Raw genomic sequence first — 26,158 nt, forward strand, 5'->3', positions numbered from 1 at the left:
ATGGACAAACTGGACACAGAAAAGTCAACTGCCAAGCTTTGCAAGGACAATATAGGCAAGTTCTTCATAATTCCTGATTCACAGAAAAATCTGTCAGATATTCTGGGCCAGTAGGCTGAAGAGATGGATGCTCGGACATTATAGAGGAACCTTGGGTGACTCTCTGGGTGGCCAGCTGTCTCTGTCATTTCTATAGTTTTGGAAGCTGCTTGCTCTGCACTTCCTATATATGAAGATAGTATTTATCCTTCTCAGGTCTCTGATGGGGTTGAAGATGAGATAGATATGCTCTTGCAGTTAAGCTTAAGTTGTTTAAAATTGAAGAAAGTGTTCTAAGGATGTTTCTAGGTTAATAAAGGCAACTTATGATAGAAAGAGATTTAGGTACAGAACTTTGGATTCATCAAGATAGGTGATAGATAGTAGATAGATAGATAGATAGATAGATAGATAGATAGATAGATAGATATAGATAGATAGTAGAGTACTTTCTTCAAGATTGCTAAATATATATGGACTGAACATTGTGAATGTTTCTTATCAGAGAGCATATAATTTACTGATGCTAAAAAACTATTTTATTTAGACAAAGGGGGGAAATGTTGCAAGATATTTGATCCCATTGTGAACCCTGAGATTGTAAACTGTAAAAACTTGTTTCTAATTATGGTATGGCTCAGTCTTTCATCCCAGAGCTTTCTGTTTAATATAAACAAGTTCTTGTGGTGTGGCTCAGCCCTAGAACACACTTTTAATTCAAGAGCTTTCTGTAGAGAGGATTAAAGTTAGCCTTAGGTTAAGAGGCAGAGCAAGCAACCAGATGGACAGGAAGTGAATCTGTGTGTGTCAGGGAACTGTAGAGAGTGAAAAGAAGTCCAGAAGTTGGATAGAGAGACACACAGGAAGTAGAAAGGAAGGACATTGAGTTGAAGGGTATTTAAGACAGCATGGAAAAAGAGAAGGGGCTTTTTCCTTCTGGAATTTGAGCTGAATAAAAGGACTTTTCCCTTCTGGGACATGGGCTCAGTAGGAAGGGCTTTTTTTCTTTTGGATCATCAACTGAGTAAGAAGGTCAGGTGGGATCTTTCTCTGCCTCTCTGAGCTAGTGGCCTTTCACTCCTACATCTGGCTCATGAGTCTTTATTGGTAAAATAGAACATTTGGGATTTTGTTTTTACAACAACAGAGGTGTTACCTGCTAACTAGGTCTATGAAGACAGGATGATGCTCACACTAAAATCAACAAAGACCTTACAAAGAAAACGAAAACATAATGTTTGCTATGAATATCCAAGCAAGGTTATTCAATGCATGGGCTAGGAAGATGACTTAAAAGATGGTTCAGATCACTGACTGTTCTTCCAGATGACCCGGGTTTGATTCCCAGTAAGACTTCTTACAATCTTCTGTAATTCCAGCTCCAGGGGATTCAACATCCTCTTCTGACTTCTCAGGATACTAGACACACACATGGTGCACAGACAAAACACAGGCAAAACCCAAATTCAGGCAAAACCTCTATATAAGTTAAACAAAGTTTTAAACACAAACATTAAAAAAATAAAGTCAAGCAGTGAGCAAATATAATTAATTACATGTCATAACCACGTGGAATTTATCTCTAATATGCAAAGATGCTTCACCATCCCAAATTCATACAGACAGCCTTAAGGAAAAATGATGGTCATACTTCCAGTAACTGGAAATAGCAGATAAACTTCTTAAACCTGTCAAGACGTACTCCAGATTTGCAGTTAACATCACAACTGGTGAGGAACTAGAAAATTTCTCAGGAACATGAAAAACAAGACAAATTTGTTCTGCTTGCTGATGCTTTTTAAAGATTGTGTGTGTGTGTGCGTAGGTATGTGTATGTGCAAGTGTGTGAATGTAGGTTTTTGTGCCTATGTATTCCCAGAGCCTGGAAGGAGGTGTCATGATGCCCAGCTTGTTTCCTGAATGCTGTAACCTGAACTCCTTTCTTCAAAATTGAACAAAAAGCTTTAGTAATCACTGAGCCACCTCTCCTCTCACCTCACTCCCCTGTTGCTGCTTTTAAACTGCATATCTGCCTGGTGTGAGGCTGCATAGCAAAGCACTTAGTAGAGACAGGACAACCAGGGGTTCAGAGATCCTCAGGTCACAAGTTCAAAGACTGCCTGCTCAACATGATATCTTTTCTCAAAAATGAAATAAAAAGTGTGTATGAGGTTATGAGGTTTTTTTTTTCTCTTGGTAATGGGATAAGAGAAAAAGAAATAATGCCATCTTAACAGATTATTTGCTCTTTTCTATGGGAAGTCCGTAATAACCACCAGCCAAATCTTCGTGAAAGTAGATTGGAAAACTCATTCTTGTCAAGATGTCTATTCTTCCTAACTTGAACTTTAAAAAAAATTCACATTTTAATCTTTAATATACTTTAAATTACACAGAATTGCATTACTTACTTCCTTTTCTTTCCCTTCTCTAGCCCTTCCCAGGTACCCTACCTTCAATCCCTCCTGTGGCCCCCAACTCTCACATTGATAACCTCTTTTTTATGATTATTATCAATACATATATACGTATGCATAGTTATATAAATACATATTGCTGAATTTGTTTTCATTGTTTGTGTGTATATTTCAGGGCTGAGCACTTTGTACTAAATAAACAGCAAAGGGCTCATCCTTGGGAAAGACTAGCTCTCCCTTTCCCAGGAAGTTACCAGTTGGCTATTTGATATAAGATAATCCCAGTCAAATTCTAAGCAAATTACATTGTAGATTTTATATCAATTAGACAGAAGATAGTTCAAAGCTGAAGGTCTAGAACAAAGTTGGAGGGCTCATAGTATCCTGCTCAAGACGTGCACTAAAGCTATAATCAAGATCGTTTGTATTGGTAAAAAGAGTAGATAAGAAGATCATTACAAAAGCTCAGAAGGAGTTGGTAGATTAAACTTATTTTTAACAAAAGGGCAATGCAAATACAGTGAAATGAGAATAATCACTTAATATTTAATTGATGATGGTGGTGTGAGTGTGAGTGTGAGTGTGTGTGTGTGTGTGTGTATGTGATTCATGATGTGTGTATGTGTGGGTGAGTGTACCATCGATAGCGAGTGTGAAGGTCTGAGGAAGGCACTGTCAAGTCTGTTCTTTCCTTCTCCTTCTATGTGGGTTCTGGGAATTCAACTCAGAATTCCAGGCTTATGAACCCAGAACGTTCACCCACGTGGCAATCTTGCTAGACCATAAATATAATCTTAAACAAATGGTGGTGTAGTAAATGAACATACACAGCCAAAATTTTGATTAAACTCTTAAATATAATATGCCAAACTATATAGTACCAGTGCTCTCTACAAGTGATGATGCCATAGAAATACTTTGCCTATGCTGATCATCTTAGGTCATGCCGTTATGGACATTGCTTTGTTTATGCCGCCCATTATGATAATTCTGATCACTTTGTCTTTGGTGATTCAGTGCCTCCACCTGGCCCCTGCCACCTCAGGACCCAATTAAGCCCACGGCAGTTAATGCATACAACTAAGCTGCGACATCTCTATCCCCAAGCCGGGCACAAAATAAAGGGCTACAGCAAAGCTCTTCACATGTGCTGGTGCCCCTCCCCTCAGTTTGTGTCTTATAGGATTAGTGGAGAGCACATTTTCTGTACCCAACTCTAGCATTGCAATTTCCCTGAGCCTTAAAATTCCTTCATCAACACTAAGCCAACTCCTTTTCTTTAGGCCCTTAACAAATGCTTTATCGAATTATTGAAACAAACATTTGACAGCTTTAAAAAAAAAAACCAAAACATGTGAGTGTCCATATTAAACCTAGAATCTCCACTCTGCAGGCCTTTATCAATAAACTCATCCTGATCCAGTTTTATGTTCTGTCCACTGTATCCCACACCTTAAAATCCATTCCCATACATATTCTCCAGACTTCTGTTTGGATGAATTAGCAAACTCATTATGCTCTTTAGTGGTTATAGCACACCTTCTCATGGACTGTACTTTCTACCTTCTCTCTAGAAGCCTGCTTAGCCTTGAGTCTGGTTATAAGTCTAGAGGCAACTATTGTTGGGCCCTGGTGGATGACAGTATTGTATTGGCTGGTATCTCCTTTAGGGAAAGTCACATTGTTTTAACAGACAATGAAGATTTAATTTCCTCAGTCAATGGTGTAAAAGGCAATATTTCTGGGGTTGGGGTTGAGAGTACATCATCTGCTGAGGGTGGAGAGACTACTTCACATGAGATAAAGCCTTGAGAATCTAAGGGTTCAAAGTTCTCAGCATCAATATGGTCCTCCCACACAGCATCATCCCAGTTACAGGATCCCATTCTTTACCAATTAAGGCCCTTACTTTAGCTGTCTTGTCGACACCCTCTGAAGCTAGGACTTAAATTTTCTTTGTAAACCAATCAACCTTATAATGAGGGCTTCAGTTTGCTTTCCTAAAACTTGACAAGCTCTGTGGCTGCTAGAGAGAAGATTTTCTTTCAGGGCACACTTAGAAACCTTTAGCCTATGCACATCCATCCATCCATCCATCCATCCATCCATCCATCCATCCATCCATGTAACTACTTAGAAAGGGGATTTATTAGAATGTCTTACAGACTGTGATCCTGCTAGGTCATGAATCTCTGCTGGCCGATGGAAGGTCCAAGAATACAGCAGTGACACATTCTTGTAATCTCAGCACTTGAGGAGGCAGAGTTCGAGGCCAGCCTGGTCTACAAAGTGAGTCCAGGACTGTGAAGGCTACACAAGGAAACCCCGTCTTGAAAACAAACAAACAAAAAATAATCCAGCACTTTTTCAATCTAGAAGACCAGATGTCTCAGCTGTGCTTTAGCATACACAGGAATCCTAAAGAAATAGGCTCTAATGCCTGTTGGTATAATGTTCTTATGGAATGTATACAGCTTAACCTTGTTCATTCAAATGCTGATTTCTCTCCCCCACTATCTGGTTCCAATCTGGATATTGCAATAAGTATTACCTGTCTCAAGTTTGTTTAACCAGCCACCATTTGTTCTATAAATTGTCGATTAAAACAACCAACCACAATGTTGAGCAATGGAGAGGATGGGATGGGGCATCCTGGTTCATAGTGGGAGGAGAGGAAGGAAGCAGGAGGAGAGGAAGAAGTAGGAGGGAAAAGAGGAGCAGAAGCTTGGGGAGCAGAGGCTGGAACGACGTGGAGAAATGAACTGGACCTCAGATATCACTAAAAGCAAGCATAATGGGTTAATCTGAATGGTAGGAAACTATATGGGCTTGGAGGTTTAGGATGGAGAAACTATTGCCCAGCATTGTGTTTTAGGTTAACTAAATAAATCCTAGTCTCCGTGTGCTGATTTGGTTGTACAGTTGTTTAGGATTAACCGCAGCTTTACTAAAAGATATATCAATAGTAAATATTAATAAACTAATACAACAAATACCAGTGAAGGAATGAACTTGCCAGTTATAACAAGAACATGGGCAACTAGAAAAGAGGGAGAGATCTTCTTTCTTCTATGCTTTTTATATAGGCTGCCACCAGAAGGTATGGCCCAGCCTGAAGGTAGATCTTCCCACCTTAAAGGATCCAGATTAAAAGTATGTGTTTCTACTTTTAATTAATTCCCATGAATTACAAAAAACAAAAAACAAAAAAACAAAAAAAACAAAAACAAAAAAACATTTCCCAGGTGCTTGGTTTTAGTTAATTCCAATATAGTCAAGTTGACAGCCAAAAGTAATGGTCACAAGTATAATGAGAATTTTTTAATGCCATGTAGAGAGTTTGATCCATTAAAGAAATACAATAATCTAGACTTCAGTGCAATTAAAAACTATAGCTTTGCAAAAGATGTTAGGAAAATGTGAAGACAAACAGACAGGAAGAAAATATTTGCAGAAATCATCAGATATTATCAAAAAATGTCAAAACCTCTTAAAAGTCAAATGGCCCAATTACTGAGTGAACAAAGACCTGAACAGACACCTGTACAATATATATATATATATATATATATATATATATATATATATATATATAATTTTCTTGCACATACACAACTTGTGTAGTGAGTCACATCTATAATCATAGGGCTTGGGAGGCTGAGGCTAGAAAAGTACTGTGAATTTCAGACCAGCTTTGGCATCATAGTGATCTCAGGGCCAGCCTGAACTCTAGAGAGACCTGTTTTGAAAGAAATAAATAAACAAAACATAAAAGATAAAAATAAATCTCCTAAACACAAAATATAAGCAATTAAATGAAACATGGCATTTATAACAATGCCCCACACCCAGTGTAGATACAACAGCAAATGCTGGTAAGACTGCAGAGCAAAGGGAGCCCTCATTCATTGCTGGTGTGAATGAAATATGGTTCAGCATGTGGAAGAGATGTGGAGCTGATGCTTTTTCTTTCCACAAAAGTAAACAGACCTTTACAATGACCTGACAGCCATTTACTAGGTATTTACCAAAAGAAGAGAACATCAACCCAAAACTTGTGTCCAGGTATTTACAGCTTTATTTTTCATTTCCCAGACATGGAATCAACTAAGACATCCTTTGAAGTAGAACTGATAGAGTGTGATACTGGGGCTGTTATTCAGACCTAACAGGAAGTGAGATCTCATCCATGAAAAGATAATGAAGACTCTGAATGCATATTAATTGTGATGTGAATGTGGATGTTAAGTATCCCTTACCTTAAATGGAAAAGGGGATAGTTTTTTTCTGAGCCCAATATGAGTCATCCATTCCTAGGTGAACAGTGAATCAGGTTACCTTTGAATAGCCTTTTCTATGGAGGCAGATACATAAAACAGTTACTTCCAGAACAAAGAATGTCATAATCCAAAGCTCTTACCTAATTCTGAGGGCCCAAAGGCTTAAGGCAAAAAGGTCCAAAGGACCAAAGGCTTAAGGCAAGGCAGGAAAAACCAATAATAGGTTTTAGATGTTACGTAATGATATTTCTAGTATCATTAATATCATTAATATTCTAATGATATTTTTGTATTGGTGGAAGCTAGGGATCTGTTAAGAACACATTTGAACAGGCTTTACATGATAGCCAAAAGAATGTCAGGCTGTTGCCCACAGGCATGGACATTTAAGGTAGTCCAGATAGCCTGCAAGACTCTAACTGCACAACTGGGATGTTCTAATCTGCATTCAGTCTTGGTGGACTTCTTCTTCTTCTTCTTCTTCTTCTTCTTCTTCTTCTTCTTCTTCTTCCTCTTCTTCCTCTTCTTCTTCCTCTTCTTCTTCCTCTTCTTCCTCTTCTTCTTCCTCTTCCTCTTCTTCTTCCTCTTCTTCAAACTTCTGAAGAGGCCGTGTACTCTAGGGTTTCAACAAGCAGGTAGGGAGCTGTCATCACACATTTAACAAATGGTATCTTCAACTGTAGAAGAATAAACCCTACTGTGCACTAAGGATTTGAGTCCTAATATGTGTGTTCATTTACTGCAACACTACTAGTAGTCAAATGGAGGCTGTTGCTAGGAGGCTGTGGGTGTGTAGGTTTTGAGACTACATAGGCACGCTTTCTTTCTGGACCCCAAATAAGCTTTTTAAGATTTACTTCAACCTATAACTAATGGCTTTTGAGTTTGGCTGTTCTTTATTATGTATCCCATCTGCATCTGTATGGCTGTAAGGAAACAACCTTTGCTAAAGGCATCGCGTGTTTGTTCACTGACTTTTCACAATCACTGGGGGAAATCTTCAGGGTTGAATGCAGTAGTTTTAAATAGTGTCAGATGCGTATGCTTTGCGCACAGATGGGAAGTCCATTTCCTCTTCACTCTAGCCTAAGGGCAAACAGTTGAGGAATTTGCTCCTCTGTGTCCTCTTCTCTCACCCGCAAAGAACTTTCCAGTAAAGCCACCTTCTGCCTTTTGCTTGACTCAGCCCTCCTGTCTCACAGGTTGCATCCCTTTCCTGCATTCAGGGACACTTCACAGTCTCTCTTCTATCCTCTCATATGAATCTTAAAAGCCACGTGTCTACTCTTCCCCTGGATCCTTTCATACGACCATGCGAAAAACTCAGCTGAACCTTTTCACCTCTCCCCCCCCACCGGCAAAAAAAAAAAAAAAAAAAAAAAAAAACCCTCAAAACTATTTTCCCAACACTCTCAGTATTGACCAGTGTGGAATGTGTCACATTTAGTTGTATTTTCCCCGTGCACGCTTGTTTGTTTCCTGTTATGTAGGTTTCCTACCTCTCTCCCCTATGAAAGATGTAAATTCTGTGAAGACAGGCTTTTAGCTTGTTTTGCTCAGTGTCGTGTTCCAGGTGCCTGGTACTTGGGTCACACTAAATATTTGTTGAATAAATGTGGTCTATTTCCTGCGAAATCAACATTAAAAATAAAGTGTATTCATTTTATCATATAGAATTTCCAAACCCAAAGCATCAATACTGTTAAGTGTCTTTTTATCTAACTGTCTCTGGTGGTTTTGGCAGAAGTTGTTGGAGTTATCTTGTGTGGCTGGAACTCTGGCAGCCATCTTGTGCTGAGGAATATAAGAAATGGAATGTTCAAAATCCTTGACAGTATTCTTCAAATGGAGTCCTGAACTATTTCCCTTGGAATTTGTCTCTATAAATCTTTTGTTTAAGGAATCCTAAGAGTTATACATATAATCTGTTTCATGGGGCATGGTGGCATAGATCTATAATTCCAGCCCTAGAAAGTTGGAGGCAAGAAGATCAGGGGTTCAAGGTCATCGTCTGTTAGGAAGCAAGTTCAAGGTGAGTCTCGGTTAGAGGAAACCCTCATTAAAGCAACCTGTCTCAACATAAACAATTGTCTAAATATATGTCCATTTTAAGGGTCCTGGAGTTTTGCAAGAGATAGAAGAGGACAGAGTCTCATGTTTTGCGGTTTGGGATGGAGGGGAAATGTTAAACGCTTATACAGTTTTCAGTGCACAATAAGCATAATTGAAAGACAAATTAAACTAGGGGGCAAGCAATTAAATAATGTTATGAGGGAAAAGAAAAACTCCCAAGAAACCCAAATAAGCAGAATGGAGCCTTCATTAGCCACTGGGTAAACTGTCCTGAAAAATTAGTGGGAAGCAGCTTCGACCCCAGCTGGAGATTTTAGGGGGAGAAAATGCACTTATAATGCTTACAGAAAGGCAGCTCTGGCTATCAGCAACAAGCAAGCCTCATTTACAGAAGTGGAGAGGTAAAGTTAAGTGGTCAGGCAGTCAACCCTTAGCTCAGAATCACTTCATATAGGAATTTAGGGCTGGTTCAGAGACCAGTTTTACTCAAGATCATTTTAGCACTTATTCTTAGGAATACTTTTATGAGATGGCATAACAATTGTTCATTAGCCCACTACGTTAACACATGTAAAAGAATAAAAATAAATATACCAGCCTATAAATAGGTGTCAAGCAATGAGTTCTATTTCACACTAAAAATGGGCTAGCAAGTTGGAGAAGGTGCTTTGTACAAACCTGGTAATCTAGTTTGGGGAAGTTGAAAGCCTACTCCCACAAATTGCGCGCGCGCGCGTGCACGGGCGCGCACACACACACACACACACACACACACACACACACACACACACACACCTATAGCCATGCACACAAATAAATAATAAATGTAAAAATAAATAAATAAATTTAGTTGCTAAGAATGCCTAATTCTCATATGTAAAATGGAATACTTTCTCTCCCTTTGTCTTACCAAGGGTGTCTTAGTTGCATACCTTAATTTTTATTGTTGTTTCATTTAGTGATGTCATCGATCTGGGTAGTCCAGTCTGGCATGAATTCCTGATTCTTCTGCCCCAGCCTCCCAAGTGCTGGGATTATAGGGGTGTGCCACTGAATCTGTTTTGTTCAATTTGGTTTCATGTAAGAGATTTAGATCCTGTTTCTATCAAGGAACCATCTTTACACCCATATGGTTTACAGAAGGAAGCATTTAATCTGAAGCACCTGACGTTACAGCCTTGGACAAGGAAGTGCATGATGTTATAGCCTTGGACAAATGCTTACGCTGGTTACACCTCAGTTTCCTCACTTGTTCAAAGTTGTTGTGAAGATAAATAACCCCCGAGGACTGCTTTGAAGTGTGGAGAGAAACCTAAGTCTACAGTGTGCCTCTACTTCTGGGTGCATTCTTTCAGGCCTGAACTTTCAGGCCACCAATGTGTTTTACTGTGCAGATATCATATATCTTAATCATTTCCGCTCTTCTGTTATCATTTTATAAATTAAATTTTATTTTTTAAACCACATTCGAAACAATTATTTATTCAGTAATCCTATACTTCAGGCTGCTTTTGGCCCTTGAATCCAGTTTACTTGCTCCAGGCATGGGGTCATGGCATCTAATGGAGCCAACCATCACACAATAATGATGGGTTTAATCATTTCATGTGCCACAGCTCCTGTTGACTGCGTACTCATCGTATTGTCGTGTTGGGACCCTACTGTCACTGTGAACTGGAGGTCCAGCATATTCACTCAGCAACAGGTAAGAGGCTTAGCCTGGAGATGGAGAGGGAGGAACAATGGAGTACCTGAATGATGGCTGACAACAGGACATCCTTCAGGTGCTCTGACATTCCCTATTCCATGTTGAGGTCCATGCCATCAGCCACTGAAGACTCATTCACAGAGAAGGCCCATTGACCTCATAGAATGGTAACTGGCTCTAGATACTGCCATACTAAAGTACAGGGACATCTAGGCTGCAAATGAGTCATATGAGTATAAGAAAAACAAGGTTACAATGTAGCAAATGGCAAGATCCACAGTTAAACCTCAGAGTTTCTTCTTTCTCTTCAAATATATAATTCTTCCCTCTTGTACCCATTTTGCTCTGGGGATCATATAGCTAAACAAATACTCAGCCATGCAACATGGGCAAGTAACCAGAATTGCTGTTCAAAGACACTGACGCTGGCAGCTCATGCGCTTCTGGATATCTAAGCTACTCTGAGATCAGTCGTTGGGATGCTGATTATTAGAAAAAAAAACTTCTTCAGAGATGATAATTGCCTGATAAAACATCGGATGACCAGAATATTACTGTTTTATGTGGTTCATCATGATTTCATTTTGGTGCTGTGTGCAGGCTTGCAAAAACTGCATTGATTGATTAATTGATTTATCTCCCAAATACTATATCCTGATTGATTGATTAATTGATAAATTGATTAACTGATTTATCTCCCAAGTGCTATATCCTGACCCAGTTCTTTCTCCCTCCTCTCTTCCCAATCTCCCCCCACCTCCCTTCTCCCCAGATTCACTCCTTCACTGTTTCTCTTTAGAACAACGGGGCCTCTGGGGATATCCACCAAAAATGGCATAACGAGTAACAATAAGACCAGGCACATACCCTCATATCAAGGTTGGGCGAGGCAATCTAGTGGGAGAAAAAGGGTCCCTGAGGCAGGCAAAGAGTCAGAGGCAGCTGCTGTTCCCACAAGAACTCCAAGCTACCCTTTAAAATTTAGCTTCTTCCATTGACAGTTAAGTAAAAGCTGGCTGTGCAAATCAGCTGTTTTCACTTAGAAGTGTTGAATGTCATTTATTTTAGCAACAAGTGGAAAAAAAAGTCTATTTAGAGAATAGACTTTTAGGTCAACCTCCAACTTTCAAGTTCCTTATCAAATATTTCCACTGAAGAAATCATTCTGAAGCCTGGTGTGCTTACGTATGTCTGGTGTCCCAACCCTTAGGGGTTGGAGGAAGCAGGAGGATCAAGAGTTCAAGGTCACTCTCAACTACTTAACTAGGGCAGCCTGGGCTATAGGAGCCCATGTCTCAGAAGCACAGAAACTAACAGCTAAAATTGTTTTTAAATTAAATGTTACAAAAATAACTTAATAGGCACACTTATTACATTCGATTTTGAAGCTATGTGGAGACAGACTGCTAGCACTGATTTCCAAAATTTTAACCTAAAGTAATCCTCATACATTCAGCTAAATCTTTTCAATAGTTTATATTTTGTTTTTATTTGCTATTGTTTATTTATTTATTTATTTTTACAATCTATTCATTTTATATCCCAATTGCAGCCCCCTCCCTCATCTCCTCTGAGTCCCACCCTCCCTCCTTCTTCCCCTTCCACCCCCTTCCCTTTGTCCACTGAAAGGGGCAGACCTCCTCCCATGCCATCTGACCCTAGCTTATCAAGTCTCATCAGGACTGTCTGGTGCCTCTTCCTCTGTGTTCTGGCAAGGTTGCACCACCAGGGGGAGGTGATGAAAGAACAGGCAACCCGGTTCAAGTCAGAGATACCCCTGCTCCCCTTACTCAGAAACCCACATGGAGACTGAGCTGCCTATGGTCTACATCTGAGCAAGGGGTCTAGGTCCTCTCCATTCATGGTCCTTGGTTGGTGTATCAGTCTCTGTAGGCTCCCCTGGGCTCCAATTTGTTGGCTTTGTTGGTCTCCTTGTGGAGCTCCTGTACCCTCCAGGTCCTTCTATCCTCCCACTCTTCCATAAGACTCCCTGAGCTCTGCCCAAAGTTTGGCTGTGGGTCTGCATTTGCTTCGATCTCCTGTTGGGTGCAGCCTTTCAAAGGACATTTGTGGTAGGCTTTAGTCCTGAACCCTCTCTTCCATCACTTCTGGTGTCTATCCTGTTTGCCATTCTAACTAAATGAGATTTAAGCACCCTCCCTAAGGTCTTCCTTCCTTCCTTCATTTATTTATTTATTTATTTATCTATTTATTTATTTATTTATTTATTTATTTACTTACTTACTTACTTATTTATTTATTTATTTATCTATTTATTTATTTATTTATGTATTTATTTATCTATTTATTTATCTATTTATTTATTTAGCTTCTTTAGGTTTGTGGATTGTAGCATAGTTATCCTTATTATAAGGCTAAAATCTGCTTATAAGTGAGTATGTACTATGAACGTCTTCCTGCTTCTGGGTTACCTCAGTCAGGATGATCTTTTCTAGTTCTGTCCATTTGCCTACAAATTTCATGATTTCCTTGTTTTTAATAGCTGAGTAGTATTCTATTCTATAAATGTACCACAATTTCTGTATCCATTCCTCAGTTGAGGGACATCTAGGTTGTTTTCAGATTCTGACTATTACCAATAAAGCTGCTATAAACATAGTTGAGGAAATGTCCTTGTTGAATGGTAGAGCACCTTGAGCACTTTTCCCATTTTTTTTTTTTTTTGAAAAAGTGTCAGGTTGATTTCCAAGATGGTTGTACAAGTTTACATTCCCACCAGCAATGCAGGAGGGTTCCCCTTTCTCCACATCCTCTCCAACATGTGTTGTCACTTGAGTTTTTGATCTTAGCCATTCTGATGGGTGTAAGGTGAAATCTCAGTGTTGTTTTGATGTATTTCCCTGATGACTAAGGATGTTGAGCATTTCTTTAGGTGTTTCTCTATCATTTGATATTCCTCTGTAGAAAATTCTTGTTTAGCTCTGTACCTCATTTTAAAATTGAATTACTTTGTTGGTGTTTTAACTTACTGAGTTCTTTATAAATTTTGGATATTAGCCCTCTGTCAGATTTAGAGTTTGTGAAAATCATTTTCTGATCTGTAGGCTGTCATTTTGTTCTGTTGACCATGTCCTTTTTTTTTTTAATTCGTTATTAATTACACTTTATTCACTTTGTATCCCCTCTGTGATTCCCTCCCTCTCCTCCCATCCCAATCCCTCCCTTCCTCCACCCTCTGCATGCATGCCCCTCCCCAAGTCCACTGATAGGGGAGGTCTTCTTTTCCTTCCTTCTGATCCTAGTCAATTAGGTCTCATCAGGAGTGGCTGCATTGTCTTCTTCTGTGGCCTAGTAATGCTGCTTCCTCCTCATGGAGAGGTAATTAAAGAGCAGGCCAATCAGTTCATGTCAGAGACAGTCCCTGTTCCTATTACAATGGAACCCACTTGGATACTGAACTACCATGGGCTACATCTGTGCAGGGGTCTTAGGTTATCTCCATGCATAGTCCTTGGTTGGAGTATCAGTCTCAGGAAAGACCCCTGTGCTCTCCAGATCTTACTGTTTCCCACTTCTTTCCTAAGATTCCCTGCACTCTGCCCAAAGGTTGGCCATAAGTCTCAGCATCTGCATTGATAGTCTGCAGGGCAAAAACCTTTCAGAGGTCCTCTGTGTCAGGCTCCTTCTCTGATGTCTCTTTCTCCTTCTTCTGATGTCCATCCTCTTTGCCTTTCTGGATAGGAATTGAGCATTTTAGCAAGAGTCCTTCCTCTTGATTAGTTTCTTTAGGTGTACAGATTTTAGTAGGTTTATCCTATATTATATGACTATATGAGTGAGTATATACCGTGTGTGTCTTTCTGCTTCTGGGATAGCTCACTCGACCATGTCTTTTGCTTTACAAAATCAATAAATCCCATTTATTGATTGTTGATGTTAGAGCCTGAGCTGTTGGTGTTCTGTTCAGGAAGTTGTCTTCTCTGCCAACGCGTTCATGGCCCTTCCCCACTTTTTCTTCTAACAGATTTGGTGTGTCTGGTTTTATGTTGAGGTCTTTGATACACTTGAACTTTAATTTTGTGAAGGATGATAGATATGGGTCTATTTGCATTTTTCTACCTGTGGATATCCAGTTTGACCAGCACCATTTGTTGAAAATGCTATCTTTTTTTCCATTGTATGGAAAAGGCTTCTTTGTCAAAAATCGGGTGTCGAGAGGTGTGTGGGTTTATTTCTGTGCCTTCAACTTGATTCCATTGATCCACCAATCTGTTTCTATGCCAGTATTATGCCATTTTTATTACTGTTGTTCTATAGTATAGCTTGAGATCAGAAATGGAGATACTTCCAGAAGATATTTTATCATATAGGATTGTTTTAGTTATTTTGGGGTTTTTGCTTTTCCATATTAAGTTTAGAATTTTTCTTTTGATTTCTGTAAAGAATTGTGTTGATATTTTGATGGTAATTGCATTGAATCTGTAGATTGCTTTTGGTAGGATGACCATTTTTGCTATGCTAATCCTACCGATCCATGACCCTGGGAAATCTTTCCATCCTCTGATATCTTCTTCAAAGACTTAAAGTTTTTTTTTTCTTTTTTCATACAAGTCTTTAACTTGCTTGGTTTGAGTTATATCAACTTTATGTAATTTGTGGCTATTGTGAAGGGTGTTGTTTCCCTAATTTCTTTTTCATCCTATTTGTCTTTTGTATACAGGAAGGGCTACTTTTTTGTTTGTTTGTTTGTTTGTTTGTTTGAGTTGATTTTGTATCCAGCCACTTTTCTGAAGGTGTTTATGAGCTGAAGGAATTCCCTGGTAGAATTTTTGGTATCACTCAGGTATACTATCATATCATCTGCAAATAGTGATACTTTGTCATCTTCCTTTCCGATTTGTAGCCCCTTGATCTCCTTTAGTTGTCTTATTGCTCTAGCTAGGACTTCAAGTAGTATGTTGAAGAGATATAGAGTGTGTAGCCTTGTGTTGTCCCTGGTTTCAGTGGGATTGCTTTAAGTTTCTCTCCATTTAGGATGATGTTGACTATAGGTTTTTGCCTTTACTGTTTAGGTATGTGCTATTGTTGTGAAGGGCACCTGTCTTAGCCTGTATGTGGAGGTCAGAGGACAACTTTTGTAAAGCAGAATCAGTTCTCTCCTTGTACCTTTGTGTGAGTTTTGAGAATTGAACTCAAATTGTCAGGATTTACAGAAAGTACTTTTACTGGCTGAGCCATCTTGCTGGACTCCAGTGTGTGTGTGTCTCTGTGTGTGTACGCCATATGCATGGTACATGTAGGCAGATGCCAGCACTCATATGTGTGCATGCAGAGGCCAGAAGAGGACATAGGATTCCTACTTTACTTCTCTGCACCTTATCTCTTGAGACAGGGTCTCTCAGTCAAGCTGGAGTAAGCTAATATAACAACCTATGCCATAAAATTTGTTTCTTCTATTATATTGTTTGACAGGAAGGAAGGAAAAGAAGGAGGGAGGGAGGACAAACTAGAGGGGAGGAAGCAAGTATTTAAATCCCTTTTTCTTTGGCATGGTCATTCTCATACCACTAATTGTTAATACAGAACAAATACCTGGAATCCAATGTTTACTGTGTTTCATTGGCCTAAGACCACATCACTGCAGTGCCTTTATGGTCACTGTTTCTTTCATTAAATTACAGCACTGATGAGTATCTATAGAAGGAAGCAAGGTAGGAAGAATAAACAAATCTTTATGTATGTATGTATTTATATTATTAGTTACATTTTATTAACTTTGTATCCCAGCTGTATCCTGCTCCCTCATTCCCTCCTAATCTCACCCTCCCTCCCTCATCGCCTCTCTGCCCCTTTGTAAGTCCACTGATAGGGGAGAACCTCCTCCCCTTTCATCTGACCCTGTTTTATCAGGTATCTTCAGGACTGGCTGCAAAGTCCTCCTCTGTGGCCTAGCAGGGCTGCTCTTCCCTTGTGGGGGTGGAGAGGTCAAAGAGCCAGCCATTGAGTTCATGTCCTAAATAGTCTCTGTTCCCCTTACTAGGGTACCCACTTGGATACTGAGCTACCATGGGCTACATCCAAGCAGAGGTTCTAAGTTATATCCATATATGGTCCTTGGTTGGAGAAACAGTCTCATATAATATCCCTGTGCCCGATATATTTGGTCCTGGAGCTCCTGTCCTCTTCAGGTCATATTAACTCCCCTTCTTTCATATGATTCCCTGCACTATGCCAAAGGTTTGGTTATGAGTCTCAGTATCGGCTTTGATACACTGCTAGGTAGAGTCTTTCAGAGGCCCTCTGTGGTAGGCTCCTGTCCTGTTACTTGTTTTCTTCTACATCCAATGTCCATCCCATTTGTCTTTCTAAGTGAGGATTGATCACCTTACCCCGAATCCTCTTTCTTGTTTATCTTCTTTAGGTTTTTAGATGTCATTATGTTTATCATATCTTATAGGTCTAAATAAGTGAGTATATACCATGTGTGTCTTTCTCCTTCTGGGATACCTCACTCAGGATGATCTTTTCTAGATCCCATCATTTGCCTGCAAAGTTCTTGATTTCCTTGTTTTTAATTGCTGAGTAGTATTCCATTGTGTATAAATACCACAATTTCTGTATCCATTCCTCCGTTGATGGACATCTGGGTTGTTTCCGGGTTCTGGCTATTACAAATAAAGCTGCTACAAACATGGAGTGTAGCCCAGTGTTGACCCTGAATTTCTTCTCTTCCCTTGCTTCATCTTCCCCAGTGCCGGGATGATAGGCATATACCACTATCCTGTCTAGGACTGCTTTTGTAAGGACAGGGTGTCACCTCTTACTGCACTGGCTCACATGTAGACAAAGCTGGTCTTGAACTCCAGAGGGATACCAGTCTCTGCCTCCTGAGCCACCATCATGGCTTAGTTACTTATGCCTTCCCTCCCTCCTTCCCTCCTTCCCTCCTTCCCTCCTTCCCTCCTTCCCTCCCTCCCTCCCTCCCTCCCTCCTTCCTTCCTTCCTTCCTTCCTTCCTTCCTTCCTTCCTTCCTTCCTTTCTTCCTTCCTTTTCCCTTCCTTTCCTCTAGCCACATTTCCTTTTTTTTTTTTTTGGAGTTGGGGGTATCATGTACTAGGCTGGCCTTGAACTCTGGGTTATAGAGGATGACCGTCATCTCTGACCCTGCCTAAGTGCTGAAGTTAGAGACATTAGCCCAGGATAGGATCATTTATTTCTCTTTCCTTACCTACGTAGTTCTTAAGAACTGACATTAAGATAATAGGTATATATGCTTCTTTTATTCTTTATGTTAATGCAAGTGTCACCAAAGCATTCCTGTGAGGATGGTGTAATTTGTTCTTGAAAAGAGCTTTCTGAGAAAGACCCTCTTCATCCAGCTATCTGGAAACTTTATTGACTCACTAGTGGACAGCTGATGTTACTTTCTTTTGGCATTGCGTGTGATTAAATTGCTTATTTCCTTTGACCTTTTAATTATTTTCATTATACCCATAGATTCCCAATGCTGAAACCTCTTTTTTGGGAAAAAGCCTATGAGTCATGATGAATTTTTTTTTCTGTTGAATTTTTTCTTTTTCTTTTTCTTTTTTTTAACTTTTATTTTTTTAATTAAAGTTTATTCACTTTTTATCCAGGCTGTGATTTTTTTAAACATTGCTCTATTCTGCTAAGCAAATGTTCATTAACATTGATAGTCTTTGGGAAGATGCTCTGTCTTGGGTTTTATGAGTTTTGTTTGTTCAATACAGGGTTTTGTTATATAGCCCACATTTAGTTGAATCTATGTAGATCATTGAAATTTTCAACTCATTGTAATCCTTCTGCCTCAGCCTTGGGACTTTCAGCATTTGCTACTGCAGTTTGATTATGTGTTAGGCTAAATTCTCGTTTGGAGGAAACAGAAACATGTTCCAGTTGATGAAAATGGATTTTCACCAAGGGTGTGTCTTAGTTAGGATTACTGCTGCTGTGACCATGACCAAAGCAAGCTGGGAAGAAAGGGTTTAGTTGGCTTATGTTTCCTCTGTTCATCACCGAAGGAAGTCAGGACAGGAACTTAAGCAGGGCAGAATTATGGAGGCAGGATCTGATGCATAGGCCATGGAGGGGTGCTGTTTACTGGCTTGCTTCTAATAGCTTGCTTAACCTACTCTCTCACAGTTTCCAGGACCACTTCCCGGGGTCAGTATTACCTACAAAGGTCTGGGTCTTCCCACAGCAACCACTCATCAAGAAAATGCCTTAGAAGCCTGCCTATAGCCTGATCTTGTAGAGGCATTTTCTCAATTGTAGCTCCTTCCTCTCTGATGACTCTGATGTAGTGTTGAAATGAGTTGAATATTATTGAAGTTATTTTGTTAACCTCCTACCCCCCTTACTGTGTGTGTTTGTGTGTGTTTTGAGCCTAGAAGCACATATGGCTGTCAGAGGACAAATGGACAGAAAGAAGAAAGAGTAGGTTATTTCTTTCCATTAGGGGCTGAACTCAGGTCCTCTGGTTTGGCCGCAAGTACCTCTAGTCATTTTTTTGCAACTAGTTTGTCTATGAAGTTATATAGATATTTACATCTCTTTAGGAACTAGTCCTTAAACTACTGGCTCAGCCCTGTCCCCTCCCTTAATAATATACATTTGTCTACATTTCCTGTTCAGTTCTATTTCTCTTTTGGTATTAATGTTTTAAAAATAATAAATATTTCATTGAGATATTTGGCCAGTTTTGAATCAAGTGGAACAAGAATTTAACTTTTGTTAATGGAGCTTATAGAAAGGGAGTGTGGCTCCATCCCTCCTGTCCTGAGTTTTTCATCGTTTTGTGGGAATGTATACTTTTTGTACTCTAACTACAGTGAATGTTACAGCCATGTTAAGTGAAGCGTATTAATTAGTTTTTGTTTGTTCATTTATGATAATAGTGTATGAATTCACTGCTTTATTTACCTTCACTCCATTAGTCAGATTCTGGAGAAGTACATTCACGCGTGCGCACACACACACACACACACACACACACACATCATTACGGGAATCAGTTCATGAAAAGTGCAGGAGTTGAAAGGTCCTACAGTATATCCCATGTAATTCGGAGAACACGAGCCTGATAAAGTGGGGCACACCTTTAATCCAGTCGGAAGTTTCTGAAAATATGGAAAGCTAAACCGGGAGGAGGCTACACACTCAGGATCCTTACCTTGCACTTGCCACCGCTAACCAGCACACATTAAGGCATTACACTGCCAGCTCACTGAACAGAGCTCCCACACCGAATCAGAAAAACAAAACCAAAGGTGGATGCTTGCCAAGAGCTCCAGCAGTCCAACAGCAGAAGTCCCAGGTCATGAAGGAGAGGGTCCTTCCTCTAGATTTTGTAGTGGGCTGTCAGCGCGGTGGATAACGTTAACTCACTTAGATCTTCACTCAGCCTGCTGGCCCAAATGTTTGCTCTTCCAGAACACCCTCACAGACACACCCAGCCAGCAGGGCATCCCTCGGCCCAGGCAAGTTGTTACTTGAAATGAACCATCTGTCAACCTGTGATTTGATCCTCCTCCCTCCACCTCCTTTTTCTTTTCTTTTTTTCTTAGACAGCAACTTGTGTCTCAGGCTGGCCTCAGACAACCTACACAGTGGAGGATGACTGCTCTTGCCCAATGTGGAGAATGAACTTAGGGCTTTGTGCAAGACAGACACACCCTCCACTGACTCAAATATGTTGCTAATCCTTCCGTTTTCTTCAAATTTTACTTTCAGTCTTGTGATAAATGGTTGAATTTTTTACATTCATATATTTGAATTTGAATTTTTATTTGGTTTCTTGAGATAAGGTCTGACATAGCTCAGGCCTTGAACTTGCCATGTGTTCAAGGCTGCCCTTGAAGTCCTGATTCTACTGCTTAAACCTGCAGAGTGCTGGGATTACAGGAGTGCGCCACAATGTTAAGTTTCAATTAGCTCTTTCTTTCTTTTCTTTTTCCGAGACAGGGTTTCTCTATCTAGTCCTGGATGTTCTGGACTTGTTTTGCGGACCAGGCTGGCCTTGAACTCACAGCCATCTGCCTTCTTCTTCCTCCCTGAGTAGTGCTGGGATCACAGGTGTGTGTTACCTTGCCCAGCTTTTTCTTTTTAATTATTTCTCCAAAGAATATGTGTGTGTGTGTGTGTGTGTGTATCTTAAAGGTTTGTTTTTATTTCATTTGTGTCTAGGTGTGTATGTGCACATGTATGTAGAAACCCATGGAGACCAAAAGGAGATGTTGGATCCTCTCAAGCTGGAGTTAGAAGGGGCTATGAGTTGTCAAAGGTGAATGTTAGGAACTAAACTCCAGCCCTCAGCAAGGGCAGCAAATGCTCTTAACTGCTGAGCCATCTCTATAGCCACTACATCATGTGTGTGTATGTAGATTCATAAGTTATATTAAACTATTTATAATATATATTAATTATATTAAACTATATATGTAAACATACATTCTCTCTCTCTCTCTCTCTCTCTCTCTCTCTCTCTATATATATATATATATATATATATATATATATAAATTATGAGCCAGTGAAGCAAGTGGCTTAGTGGGTAAAGGCACTTATCATGCAAGCCAGGTAACCCGAGTTTGACCCCTAGAATGCACATAACAGTGAAAGAACAGAACTGACTCCACAAAGATGTCTTTTGATCTCCAACACATACATATCATGCACATGCACACACACACATTAAATTTAAAAATCAGGAGCTAGAAAGATGGCTCAGTGGTTGAGAATACTTGTTCTTGAAGAGAACCACAGTTCGATTCTTAGCACATGCGTGGCAGCCCATAACCATTCATAACTCAAGTCTCAGGAGATCTGACAGCCGCTTCTAACCTTTGTGACCCCAGGCACACACATGGTATACAGAAATAAATGCAAGCAAATCACTCATATGCATAAAATAAATAAATCTGCATTTTTTAAAATTTAAAATGTTGCTTTTTACATTTCTTTATTTTTGAGAGCCTTTTCTCATATGCCTTATTTTTAGTGGGCAAAGAGTTCTATGTTTATATTACCTTAGAGCTGTATTACATTTAGATCTGAAAGAAAATATTTTTATAGTTTATTGGATTTTATAATTTATTGATTGTTATCTATTTTACCAATATTTTCTGATGAAAAACTTCAAACATCCAGCAAAGTGACTGAATTTTACAGAGAATACCTATATGCACAGTATCTGCTATCTAGAGTCTACACTGATCGTTTACTGTGTTGAGTGCTTTACATATGCATCCATCCATCCGTTTGTCCGTCCATCCATCCATCCTTCTTCACATCAACCCAGTCTATTTTCCCATAAATTTCTGAGTAAATTGGAAAGCATCAGCCCAATTTCATCTAATACTTCAGCATACGTGTAACTAACTAGGGCTCCATAAGTAAACACACGCTTCTTTTGAAGTAAAATTTAAATATAGGGGAACACGGGGACCGTACCTGTGCTTCAGCTAACATTTGAGAAATGTGTACACTGCTGCAGTGCAGACCATGTGACAGCTCGGTGGTAGGACACTTGCTTAGTCTGAGTGTTTTATAGTCAGCCTATACGTGTTCTTCATTGTTCTGGAGGCTATAGAGTCCAACAGAAATGTGCTGGAGCGTCCAGAGAGGGTGACTCAGTTTCTGAGATGGAGCTTTAGTCTTTGTTTTTAAATTTGGCTTTTTGAGGCAAGGTTTCTCTGTGTCACTCTGGCTGTCCTGGATCTTGCTCTTTACATCAGGCTGGCCTTGGACTCAGAGAAGGGCCTGCCTCTGCCTTCTGAGTGCTGGGATTAAAGGCGTGCACCACCATTTTTTATTACTGTGTCCTCATTTAGAAGAGTAGGAGGGGGTGGGGGAGGCCAAGCAGCTCCATTACAGTTTCATTAAGCTCCGTGGAAGCTGTCCAACTTTAAATGCAACCTTACTGATAGTTAGGTTTTATTTGTGTTTTGTTCTGAATTTGAAAAACTGTTGAGATGGCTCAACAGGTAAAGACACTTGACAGCAAGGTTGATGACCTGAGTTCAATCCCTGGATGCCACATGGTGGTAGGGGAGAAACGAATCTCTCAAATTGTCCTCTGACCACCACATGCACACCTTGGCGTTTGTTGCCCACAGACAGACATATGTACCCCTCCACACACACACAAAGTAAATAAATAAATGTAAAGATTTTAAACATAACTTTTGCAGCTATGTGGCTCTAAGATTATATGTATGTATGACTAGTATTTAACAGTAACAATTCACTGTTTAATTTTAGAAATATTAGCCTGAAACATGGCTTTCTTATCTAATAAGAGTTTATCAGAACACAAAATTCCATTATTTACAAGGGCTGACCTTTTTGATTAGCTATAGATTATTTTGGCAATTAAATATACACATATACACAAAGCAATGAAATCCATCATACTTAAACCACGGAAGAAAATGAGCTATCTGAAATACACAATAGGTTTGACAGGTTTTTCAGACGTTGTGGTGATTAATCTCAATTGTCAACTTGATATGATATAAAACCACCTTGGAGGTGAGGCTTGAGCATACCTGTGGGGAGATGTTCTTGACCAAGTTAACCGAAGTGAGAAGACTGCCCGTGTAGATGACATCATTCCTTGGGATGGGGTCTAGGATTGAATAAAAAAGAGAAAGTGGGCTGAACACAGACATCGCTGTCCCTCTGATTCCTGATTAAGGAGGTCATGTGACCAGCTCCTCTAAGCTCCTGTTTCCCTTACTTCCCTGCTGTGATGCACTGGACCCTAAGACTGTGAGCTGGAATAACCACCTTCTCCCTTGAATTGCGTTTGTCAGAATATTTTATCACAACAACAGGAAGAGAAACTAACCTGGAGTTTAACTTGTGACCATTAAGTCCTCACACATTCTAGCAAGCGCTCTACTTTCAAGTTGCACTCCCTGACTTTTTCTTTCCATGGCATTTCTCTTGCATCTCTCAGCATTTTCTGTTTATCCTTTTAGGTCCTTCTTTCCCTGTACCTTTTTGCTTTTTTCTCCAAAATGGCTTTGCTTTCTTTTCTCACATTCCTTTCTTCCTATGCCAAATTATATGCATACGATGCAGGCTTTCATGTTTCCGTTTGGTTGTCTTGTCTGAACTCTAGTGTGAATATCTGAAGGTCTGCATTATGTCCTTTGAACATTTCAGTGATAAATTGAATGTGGCATGTCCAAAATAGTCCTCATGGCCAAGCCCTCTTTCTCACTCCTCCCTTTTACCCTATCTAATCCGGTTATCTTTGGTTTCCTTCCCACTGAACTATAGTATGACACTTCCATTATTTCCTTCTAACTATTGCATTTGTGTAATTTCTCCCCTCTATACTACCTGGCTGAAGTCATGATCATCATTTGTTACATCTTATCTCTCTCTCCTTCCTGTCGGTGACTCATTTCACCCCAAGCAATTTTTTTAAATAAAAAATTGATGAGACAGCTCTGACTTAAAACTCTAATGCCTACTGATAACTCATGATAACAGGAGAAAGAAGTACTGTAATCATAATATTTGAGAGACTGAGTCAGGTGGTCTATGAGGAGTCTCAGGCCAGTGTAGGCTTCAGAGTGAGACTCTGTATCAGAAAGAAAAACAAGTGATTAGATAGATGCCTCAGTGGCTAAGAATATGTGTTGCTCTTATAGAGGATCTTTTGTTTTCTGGCATGCACATGGTAGCTTGCAACCAACCTTAACTCCAGTGCTGGCACCCGAACCCATGTCTTTCTGCAAGATCAGCAAGTGATCATAACCACTGAGAAGTTCCTCTACCCCAATTTCTATATTTTTTTAACCTAATGAAGAATTTTCATCCATTAGGTATCAGTATAAAAATGTAATTATAACTCCTATATCATTGTATGCTCTTTTCTTTTTGTTAAGGAATATACTTATTTTCATGTGTGTGCCTGTATGTATGTACATATACCATGTACCTGTCAGATACCTGAGGGAGCCAGAAAAGGGTGTCAGATCTCCTGGAGCTGAAATTACAAACAATTGTGCTAAAATGTAGGTGCTGAGAACCAAACCCATATTCTCTAGAAGAGCAGTAAGCGCTCTTCATGAATGAACCATTTGCCTAGACCCTGTATACTTTTTCTTAAGGGTCTCATGGCAGTTATACTTTATGCTTTCTATGTGAATACTTATGCAAGTAACATCTCTACAACTGGAATGCATGCTTCATCAAAAAGCCCCTTCTCAGGTTAACACAGAATTCCACAGGTATCCAGAGCTGGCTTCAAATTCATAGCTATCTTCCTGCCTAAGCCTCCCCAGTGCTAGCTTTGTAGGATACCTCTTCATGCTCATCCTTACCATTATATTGTTAACATAATGTTTTCACTGTGCTTATGTGAGTAAATGAATAAACGAGTGAATGCAGGATGGTCACTAATACCCATGTGGATCTTAAACTACAGAAGTTGAGTATTACAAATATCTCATCAAGGCAATCAAGTTGTATGCAAAATAATGGATACTCTGCAACATGAACTGTCTATAATTTACAACAGCACACTGCAGTGATTACATAAGGTAAGCATTCTCTGCATATAGTTATACTTTTACTGAAAAAAGTTGAGTTGTAGAATCTAATGCTTTTTACTGCTACATCTGCATCTGCAGTAAAAGCATTAGAGAAGAGATGACTCACTTTAGTTAAATGGTCTGTATTTGGAAGTCCAGGCTTGAGAAATAAGTAAACAATGGTGTCCCTTAAAAAGATATCAAGTGTTTTCCACAATGCTGTATATTTCCACTCTATTCGCCTCGTGCTGCATTAATCAGAACCAACAATTTATAGTTCAGAAGCACGTCATTGCCGTAATTGCATTAACTGTGAAGACAGTTTCAGTGACAGTATGTCACTGTTGTAGATAAAGCAAATGTGTGGATGCAGTGTGCAGATAGCAAAGCTTCAGACAGACTTATGCTTGGAATCTGGCTCTCTGGTAGTCTTTTAGCTTAGGAAAAATAACATCTTCTAGTGCTGTGGTGAGGAGTTGTTATCAGTGTTGTCTGAGTTTCCTTCTGACCAATCAGGTTTATGAAAAGCAGGTTTTTGAAGCTCTCCATATGGTGGCTGGTACCTAGCCATCATTTCACACCTCTGTCCTTTCCATAACTCCTTAGTTCATTAAGAACCTGGGTTGGGCCAGTTTCCTCACTACTCAGCCATTCCTCAACATTTCTGTTGCACCCAAATGTTAATTTGCCTAAGATCCTACAAGTAGTTGGTTTGGGGGACAGGATATGAATCAGGATTTTATATATCTTGAAGGCCTTTTTTAAATGTAACATCTGTATATCCAGTCATTCGAAAGCATCTACTTGCCTACTGTTCTCAGGTTCTGTTTCTAGGATGCTATGAGTGCCTGGTTTGCCCAGGTAGTTGGGGACATGGGCCTGTCTGTTCAACATAAGTATATCTGGCTCCTGGGTGGAAAGTCAGGAGAGAGTCTGATTCCTAGCATTCTAGCTTCACAGCTGTGTTTATGTGTCTGGATTTTGGCTTCCTCTCTTAGAAAGCACAGATGATACATAGGATAAGAATTCTTATAAGAGGCTTATAGTTATAATCAGAGAATATGATATGGAACATAGTGAAAATGTAAGTTGTGGGTGTTACATGGTTCT

General features: G+C 39.7%; 1 protein-coding gene across 1 annotated transcript in view; it reads left to right on the plus strand.

Annotated features, from left to right (window-relative positions):
- Positions 1–26,158, plus strand: part of Pla2g4a (phospholipase A2 group IVA) — a 227,402-nt gene continuing 201,244 nt past the window's right edge. Inside the window, exon 1 of the mRNA XM_055624400.1 lies at positions 1–55. Coding sequence (XP_055480375.1) covers positions 1–55 — 55 coding nt within the window. The remainder of the gene's footprint in view (positions 56–26,158) is intronic.

The sequence above is a fragment of the Psammomys obesus genome, unplaced genomic scaffold (genome assembly GCF_907164565.1).
Source record: "Psammomys obesus unplaced genomic scaffold, mPsaObe1.curated_primary_1811, whole genome shotgun sequence".
Taxonomy (NCBI): domain Eukaryota; kingdom Metazoa; phylum Chordata; class Mammalia; order Rodentia; family Muridae; genus Psammomys; species Psammomys obesus.